The 8,952-nt window shown below is 48.6% G+C and overlaps 1 protein-coding gene across 1 annotated transcript; it reads right to left on the minus strand.

Moving 5' to 3' along the window:
- Positions 1 to 457: 457 nt before the first annotated feature.
- LOC125907319 (uncharacterized) lies at positions 458 to 6,691 on the minus strand. Its single transcript, XM_049608932.1, has 3 exons — positions 6,342 to 6,691; positions 5,574 to 5,805; positions 458 to 3,288 (listed from the first exon to the last, which is right to left on the minus strand). Exons 1-3 carry the CDS (start codon positions 6,689 to 6,691, stop codon positions 2,065 to 2,067), a joined length of 1,806 nt encoding a protein of 601 aa, XP_049464889.1. The 3' UTR covers positions 458 to 2,064.
- Between the last annotated feature and the right edge of the window lie 2,261 nt (positions 6,692 to 8,952).

Raw genomic sequence — 8,952 nt, forward strand, 5'->3', positions numbered from 1 at the left:
GGTCCAAGATTACTCCCCTGCGGCACCCCAGAAGAAGCATCGATACGGCGCGACGTATGGGGTCCCATCTTCACGCAGTATGTGCGACCAGTAAGATAGGAGCGCATCCAGGCCAGCAGCTGCACAGGCAGACCAAGCGTTTCGAGCTTTGCGAGCAGCAAGGCGTGCGGAACGCTATCGAAGGCAGCCTTGATGTCCGTGTAGACTGCGTCGATCTGCGAGCCGGCATCGATGGTCCTGTGGCAGAGGCTAACGAACTCAACCAGGTTGGTGGTGGTTGAACGCTGAGGGACAAATCCATGTTGAGCTGTGCTAATGTAGTTCGAGGCAGCTGCGAGGAGAGGTTCGTACACCAGGAGCTCGAAGACCTTAGCGCAGGCACAAAGCGATGTAATGCCACGGTAATTACATGCATTTGATTTGTCCCCCTTTTTGTGCACTGGAACAAGCCACGAAGTTTTCCAGCAGGCAGGATAGATGCCCGAACGCAGCGAGTCGCGAAAAATCGAGGCCAGGATAGGCGCGATGGTGGTGCCGCAACGCTTAAGCGTGGAAGCCGGGATCCCGTCAGGCCCTGGAGCAAACGAAGATTTCAGCCTGTCAATCGCTTTCGAGACTGAATACTCATCGATGATCGGCAAGTTTGGGGCCATAGCATCCACCGGTACGTTTGATAATGCGTCGGCTATCTGCCTCTCATCAGTTACAGCTGGAAGGAAGGTGGCGGCAAAGCGCGAGGCAAAAATATCACATACAGCAGACGGATTGTTGCCGTTGCGCCCGTTGTAACTGACGGAGCTAGGAAAACCAGAGGATTTCCGACGATTGTTTGCGAAGTTCCACAGTACTCGTGAATTGCCGCGGCAGCGCAAAACCGTACGCCGTACGTGCCCCAGGTAGCGGAACCTGTTATAGCGCCGATAGAGAGAGTGCGCAGTGTTATAGTTGCGCAATGCAGCGGGACACCTACGCAACAAATAATCGCGATACGCGGCAGCTTTAGCCGTTTTGAGCCTGCGCAGCGTTCTGTCACCCCAAGGGGGGCCTCGTTTAGGTCGTTTCACCGGCGTGCATTCATTCAGGGCTTGCAACATGAACCGCTCAAAATCTTTCACAGCGAGGTCAAGAGTGGCGTAATGGGAACAATCGAAGACATTCGCGAACGAGGCGATCATCGGCAGGAGCCTGTTAAAGTCCGTCCGCGCGTAGTCAAGGCGTGATGTTAGCGCAGGAACGGCTGATTCCTCTCGTGGTAGCGGGATGGCCAACTCAAGCGCCGGGTGATAGGTGTCAATTGCTAACAGCGGGGTGAGGCAAAGTTCAAGCGGAAGGCAAACAGAAGCAACAGCATTATTTGCAAACACCAGGTCTAAGACGCGTCCGCTGGTGTTAAGATGACCATTGATCTGGAAGAGTCCGCTATGATGCATCTCGTCCATAAACAGAGCGGAGAGAGCCGATCGCGTACGTGGCTCATAATGCAGAAATGGCAAATCCGGATCATGCTGAGCGGCTGACCAGGAGACGAGAGGTTGGTTGAAGTCTCCTAACAGGAGTAAACCGTCTCCGGGATGCATAGTTGAGCATAATGAGCGAATGCAATTTTCGATTTCACGGAGCGTGGCAGCATTTGCGGCAAGTCTAGGCGGGAGGTATGCAGCAATGATGAATAGTCGGGAATTGCCTAGTTGTATTATAACGCACACTAGCTCAAGCGATGGATGCACCGTTGTGTGCTCCCGTGACGTCAGAGACTGAGAGCACGCAATCAACACACCTCCACCGCGGGAACATGTACTGTTGTCAACACTACGATCGCATCGGTAGACTCGGAAGCTATCGTCAAACAGCAAAGCCGAAGGTAGACTAGGATCGAGCCAGGTTTCCGTAAGCACTATTACATCGAAATTGGATTCCAACACCGACAAGCGAAACTCATCGACCTTCGTGCGCAGTCCCCGCACGTTTTGATAGTAAACAGAGGCAGTGGAACGGGCAGTGCGAAGCGCATTAGCAGCAGGAACATAACAGGTAGGTGTTTGTGCAGACTTAACAGAGGTTCGTCTATTCGTGAAAGAAACGGTCAAGTGTGGTCTGTTGTAAGTTGGTGTTGGAAGTGCGGCGAATTAAAAGCGGGCCGTCAATGAGTGTTGAATTAGGACCATGAGTAGTGTCGTTCAGCGTGTGTTCTCCCAATTGTGGTGATGTTAGTGTTTGAGCCTGTGAAGTTGATGCGTGTGCCGGTGCGTGATAGACAGTGGATGTTGGTGTGCGAGGCATCGATCGGCGATCGATGACAACAGGTGTGCGTGTGAGAGAACGGTGTTTGATGGTGATTGGTGACGATGAGTGTCCATGCTCTCGTTGACGGGATTGTACAAATTCACGTACACCAATACCGACAGGCCAGGACGATGGGGCGAGTGCTGCGTCACGAAGGGCGGCCGGTACTCTCACTTTGAAAGAAAGCCAGTTTACGCTGTCAACACTGACTCCCTTCCTCAGCAAGCAGTATGCTAGGACGTCATCGGTGGCTAAACGGCGTTTCACAGAAGCGACCACTTGCTCCACGGTGACGGCAGTGGACAAGCGAGATAGTCGGATCCATATTCTGTCTGTGGCCGGCTGGGGAAATGCTGCTCGAAGCGGTGACGATAGCGAATCGGTTCCCATGAGTTCTTCCGGTAGCGTAGACGAGGGTGGGATGCCGACTGTAGTGTTAGTGTACGCGCTTGGCGATGACGCTGCAAACATGTTATTTTGACGAATGTTTACGTTTTTGTTGACATCAGGGGACATAGAATCCTCGATGATACGCCGCCGCTTTCTACCCGCAACGGGCCGAGGATCGGTATTGCAAAGCTGAGGTATGGGTGCATTTTGCAGTAGAGTAAATCCACTGCGCACCTCGGCGATAATCGGTTCAATAAGCTTCCCCACAGCCGCAACAGTTGAGGTGAGAGCAGCTTGAAAACCGACCTGAGCCCCGATCTCTTTGACTGATCGGCAGCGCGGATTTTTCAGGATATTGGTGCACCCAGTGCAGCTCCAGTGCAGATCGATGTGAGTCAGGACCGCATCAATCAGCTCGGAAGGCAGCCTGCAACAACCGCGGTGAAAAGTAGCCTCACAGTACGCACAGCCGACGATACAGTCGGCAGCATCCAGTGACACAGCACACGCGAAACAGATAGCCGCCATCGCGAAATTATGTGCGGTTTTGATCACACCACCGTTAACCCGGATTAAAAACGTTAATACACAGTCGTGGGTCAATGAAATAACACACTAACGCGCAACAGTAACAGGAAGCAGTTTGGTAGTCAGTTGAACGAGTATTAACTGGGTACGTTAGAAAATACACTTAAATATTTTTGGAAAAACGCGGAGCACAGCGATAAGCGACCGAGCAGTTAGACGTCAGACGTCAATTGGTACAAGAAGTGAAGAGTCTGCTTTCGATTAGTCATGAGCCATACCCTGAGCATATTTTAAGAAGTGCTCTGATAGAGATCGAATTTATGATAAATAATAGACCTCTAACCCACATCCCCCTCGATCACGAGGATGACGAACCCCTCACTCCGAGCCATTTTTTAATTGGGTGTTCTGGAGAAGCGGAACCTACTCAGGGTAACATAACGGATACCGATGCACTAAAGAGAGGGTGGAAGAAATCGCAATATATCGCTCAACAATATTGGTCTAGGTGGATAAAGGAATTTCTACCTCGACTAGTCAAGAGAGAAAAATGGTTGAGTCCGGTGAAGCCACTACGCGTAAACGATATTGTAACATTCCCTGATGAGCAGACCCGCGGAAAATGGTTTAAGGGAATAGTCACGGAAATTCACGAAGGGCACGATAAACAAGTTCGTTCAGTAACAATAAAAGTAGGTAAAACAACACTGAAGCGTCCAGCGGTGAAGGTAGCTAGGTTAGAAGTTCGTAGGGAGGAATAAATTACAAAATCATAGTTTCGTCAGCTTAGTAATGTAACCCCTCTACGAGGAATTACAGGGGAAAGAATGTCGCTGACGAAAATATAATATTTGTACTAGCCCGGTAGTGGTTCGCCACCCCCTACTAGTTTGACTCCTCTGGTCTAACGATGTGCCACTCTCAGGAGGCTAGGATGAGAGAGAGAGGCTAAACGTGGCCGAATGGCATGTTAGAAGGAGAGGGCAAGCTAGGAATGAGCGAACGGCTAGGATCGGTTCAACGGCGCGCCGCTCTCGAATTGCTCTTTTCGGAAGAGCAATGCCCGAGATGCGCGCGTAAGCGTATCCTATCTTGCTTACGGAAGTAAGCGACAATAGAGAGCATAGGAAGTAATAAGGGATAAGCGTAGGAGCGTTAGGATTAATTTGGATTAATTAATAGCAAGAAATGAATCGAATTATGTAGCATAGCATAGCAAGAATAGAAGTTGGGTCATATAATTATTTAAGGATTAGTAAGGTAGAATTTTAGGTTTAATTATTTAATTAGGAAATTAAGTTAGTTTAGGAAGTAAGGAAAAATGTTAGGCCGGCCTTCTCACGTAAGTGTAAATTACGCATCGCTACAATAGCACGCGTTGCGAGAAGGGTTCGCGAATTAAAAATGAGCAATAAATTGAACTTCTCACAGCCAATGAAATAAGCCTTATTTATTTGGTTGGCTTTGGGATCGAAAGGATCAGAGTTGCTTCCAATCGTCCTCGCTTCGACGAGAGCACCGTTACGGGTTAATTGCCCTGACGTGCTGGGAACACTAACCAATGTGGCCCGTGCCACCAGCGCTCACACACTAGCAACTTTTCCGGAGTTAAGCCTCGCGAAATGTCATCTGCTGGATTGTCCGAGCCTGGCACATGCTTCCAGCATTGTATTCCAGCCGTTTGCTGAATTTTTGCAACCCTGTTTGCAACGAAGGGCTTCCATCGATTTGGTGCTGAATTCAGCCAGTGAAGGACAGTCATGGAATCGGTCCAACAGATGGTGGTAGCAGAAATTTGCAGTGATTGCTGGACTTTCTCGTAAAGGAGTGTGGCTAGTCGCGCTGCACATAATTCCAATCGAGCTATGGAATGTGAATTGGATAACGCAACGACCTTTGACTTGGCTGTTAGCAGCTGCACGGTGACTCCTTCCATGCCTTCAGCCCGAATGTAGCAACAAGCACCATATGCTAGTTGTGATGCGTATGATATTAATTTGCAGACTTGTTGCCGTGCATTGCGATATGTACCGTGGGACTGTCAAATTGCGTAGTGAAGATAGTGTAGAGTGAAATTTCGACCATTCATGCTGTAAGTGCGATGGTAGCTCGCTGTCCCAGTCATATGCCTTTCCATTAATCTTGAGAGCCCATAGTTGCTGCATGAACATCTTTGCGATGATGATCGTTGGGACCAGTAACCCGAGGGGATCAAATATTTTGGCGATATAAGATAAAATTAGCCTTTTAGTTATGCTGGGTGTTGTAGGTGGTATCTCAATACGAAACCGTAGTGTATCAGTTGCCGGTTCCCAAACGATGCCTAACGTGGATACTTGTTTCGAGCTCTTCCACGCATGCGTGAGTTGTACCGCCACATCTTCTGAAGAAACGTTCTGCAATGCTTCGGTGCGGTTCGATGCCCATTTCTTTAGCGTGAAACCAGCTGAATTTAGCATGTCTGAGATTTGCCTTTGTATAACGATTGCTTCGGACAAATCGTCGGTACCCATTAGCAAATCATCTACGTAAAAATCGTTCATGACCGCGTTCATTGCCAAAGGATACTCTTCCTTGTGGTCAAGAGCAATCTGTTTTAGGGTCCTGGTTGCCAAAAATGGAGCAGAGGCTGTGCCGTACGTAACCGTTTGTAGCTCAAAAGTCGATATAGGATCTGCAGGATGTTCTCTGTACCGGATGAGGGCTATGTAAAATTTGCCAATACATCTTCTCTACGTCTGCAGTGAGAGCAATGGCACGAGAACGAAACCGAAGGATGATCGATAAAAGATCGTCTTGAACGACTGGTCCCACTAAGAGTTTATCGTTCAATGAGTAACCACTCGAAGTCTTATAGGATGCATCGAACACGACACGCACCTTCGTGGTTGTGCTTGACTCTTTAACGACAGCGTGATGTGGGAGGTAGTAATGCTCTACCGAATCGTTAGCAGGACTGGTAAGCCGCTTCATATGCCCCAAATGCTCATATTATCTCATAAATTTCACATACTCTTCTTTCATTTTAGCATTGGTGTTCAACCGCCGTTCGATACAACGCAGTCTGCGATCGGCTATTTCCTTCGCCTTTCCTAAAACGATATTAGGGTTTGGAATTAAATGGCAAACTAACGACATACCTTCCACTTGAGTTGCGAACAGTTGTTGCTGCGAAATGCTTCTCGCAAGTATTCTCCTCAACCGATAGCACAGGATCCTCGGCTATGGTTTCACTCTCCCAGAACCGCTGCATGGTCTCCTCCAGTGGAGTGTCGTATGCAGATAGATGGCACAGCCGCGGACCGATGGACGAATGATGAGTGTTGCCGGTGACAACCCAACCAAAATGGGTTTCGACCAGCCACGGTTTGCCTCTACCGATAGAGCGCTTGCGACCGGTGTGGAGCTCCCGGAACGTATCGCCTCCGATGACGATGTCGATTTGCCCCGGACTGTTAAAGGTGCTGTCCGCCATTGCCACGTCCGGCATTTTCCATGAAGAGACGTCCGTTGGTGATGTAGGTATTTTTGCGCATGGCGTGTCCAGAACCAAGAAAGTCATCTACGTTGCGCAGGGTTGTGTCTTGGACTGAACAGTAGCGACGATGGAACCCTTGATCTGCTGTACTGCATTGCCGATGCCCGATACAGCGACGTTGACCCTTTTGCGACTCGTCAGCAGTTTCCGTGCGAACTCCTCAGCGATGAAATTCGACATGGATCCCGAATCCAACAAAGCCCTTGCTTCATGGGTGTTCCCGTAGTCATCCTTGATCTGGATGTTTGCCGTCGCCAGAAACACATTGTCTTCATTCGACTGAGCTGACAATGTTACCGTTGCGGGTGGAGCATAGGGTGGTGAATGGTGTAGAAGAGTATGATGACGCTCACGACACGTGCGACACGAATAATCCGACTTGCACGCTCTAACCTGATGATTGCTGCTCAAACAGTTCCAGCACAGTCGCTTCGATGCGACGACGTCCCGTCGCTGTTGGACCTCCTTGGCGATGAACACTGGGCAGTTGCGCAGTGTGTGGTCTTCAGAACACTCCAATGGACACTTTGGCTGTTGGGTGTGCGCAGTCGATGCAGCAGGAGCCGAGCGAGATGTAGCTGCATTCGTGATGAATCTCCGTTGCCCTGGTTGACGAATGAGACCGGCCACCTTGATACCACTAGCTGCTTGATCCTTCACGATCAAGATTTCGTCGATTTCAAGATTTGGATACGATCTTGCAGGAAGTCGATCACATCCTTATATTTGTCCGTCGTGAAGTGCACGGAATGTTTCTCCCAAGCCAACAATGTCTCTCGATCCAACTTCATCAGCAACATGTTTGAGAGGGGTGTATCCCACGAATCAACCGGTTCATTCAACTTTTTCAACCCGTTGACGAAGCGGGTGAATTCATCCACCAGGTGCGTGAGCTTATCAACCAGCTAAGCACACCAATTGCATTCCCGGAAGGTAGTGCAATTTGCGATAGTATTCGCGAATGAAAAGACGAGAATTGTCGTACCGTTTAAGAAGCGCCGTCCAGATAACCGAATAGTTGTCCGACGTTAAAGGTGAATGCTCGAATGCTCGGTTAAAGGTGAACCGCCGCGTCCCCCTTCAACGATGACAGTATGTATTGTAGCTTCGCGATAGATGGAAGCTCGGCTGAAGCGTCGATCATTGCGATGAAGCGATCTCGGAAAGAAAACCATTTTGTGTGATCTCCGTCAAATGTTGGAAGTTTGATTTTGGGCAAACATAAATTTGAGGAAGCCAATCCCGTTGTATCGTTGAGCAAACCTTCCTTTGGCTGTCTTTCCCGTAGAAATGATTTTAGCTTGCGACAGCGTTCTTCAATGTCGATCCGTTCCATTATGCTGGCTTCGACCGCTTCGTCTCTATCGTCAAGCTCTTCCAGTTTCGAAACTGCGGTGAAGAACTCTGCCTTGTGCTTCTCCAGATCTTCTAACGCCTCCGGAATCTGCTTGGCATCATCACTCGAATATTTCGCCTGGAACCGTTCCAGCGATTTTATGTTCTCCAGGGCGATCCTCTTTTTCAGTTGCACTGCTTTAATTTTCTTATCCATTGCACAAAGAAAATACTGCGATATCACACGAAAATAACGAACAAAGCGATGGCGCGAATTTCAAAATTATGGCGTGTAACCGACCGTTGCCCTTGATGCGGGGCGATATGCGATGGTGGGAATTGTCACGGAATGACTTGCACACTTGACGACGAATACCAAATTCCACTATTGATGCAGAATGAATCTTATTTCTTCTCCGTATATCACAATCCGGTTCGAAGGACCAAAAATGTGAAATATATTCACGAAAAGGGGCTGGCTGTGATATTTGGAGGAAATTTGAATAGGAAAGTGTACACCTTTATCGCTGGTCGGTTTGCAACTGTATATTCGTTTGTCCTTTTTTGTATATAATAATTCATGCAGTTCATAATTCATGCAGATCGAGCAGTTTCTAACGTCGAGTAGTTTATAACCTAATCTTAGTTTCCTAACGCTTTGTTTTATGCAATTCAAATTAAGGTTCGAAAATAATTATTCAAATTCCAACACACACATTCGCATGCGTTTTAATCCAATTTTTTCTCTCCGTTCCAACACGTGCTTTGGCATACTCACACTATGTAGACGGCAGAACGGTCTCCCCCTTCCAAATTTACCGTTCTTCCTCCTCTCGATCTTTTTTCTTCTTACCGCGTCCGGGGTACCATCAGAGCTG

This window comes from Anopheles coluzzii, chromosome 3, assembly GCF_943734685.1.
Source record: "Anopheles coluzzii chromosome 3, AcolN3, whole genome shotgun sequence".
NCBI lineage: Eukaryota > Metazoa > Arthropoda > Insecta > Diptera > Culicidae > Anopheles > Anopheles coluzzii.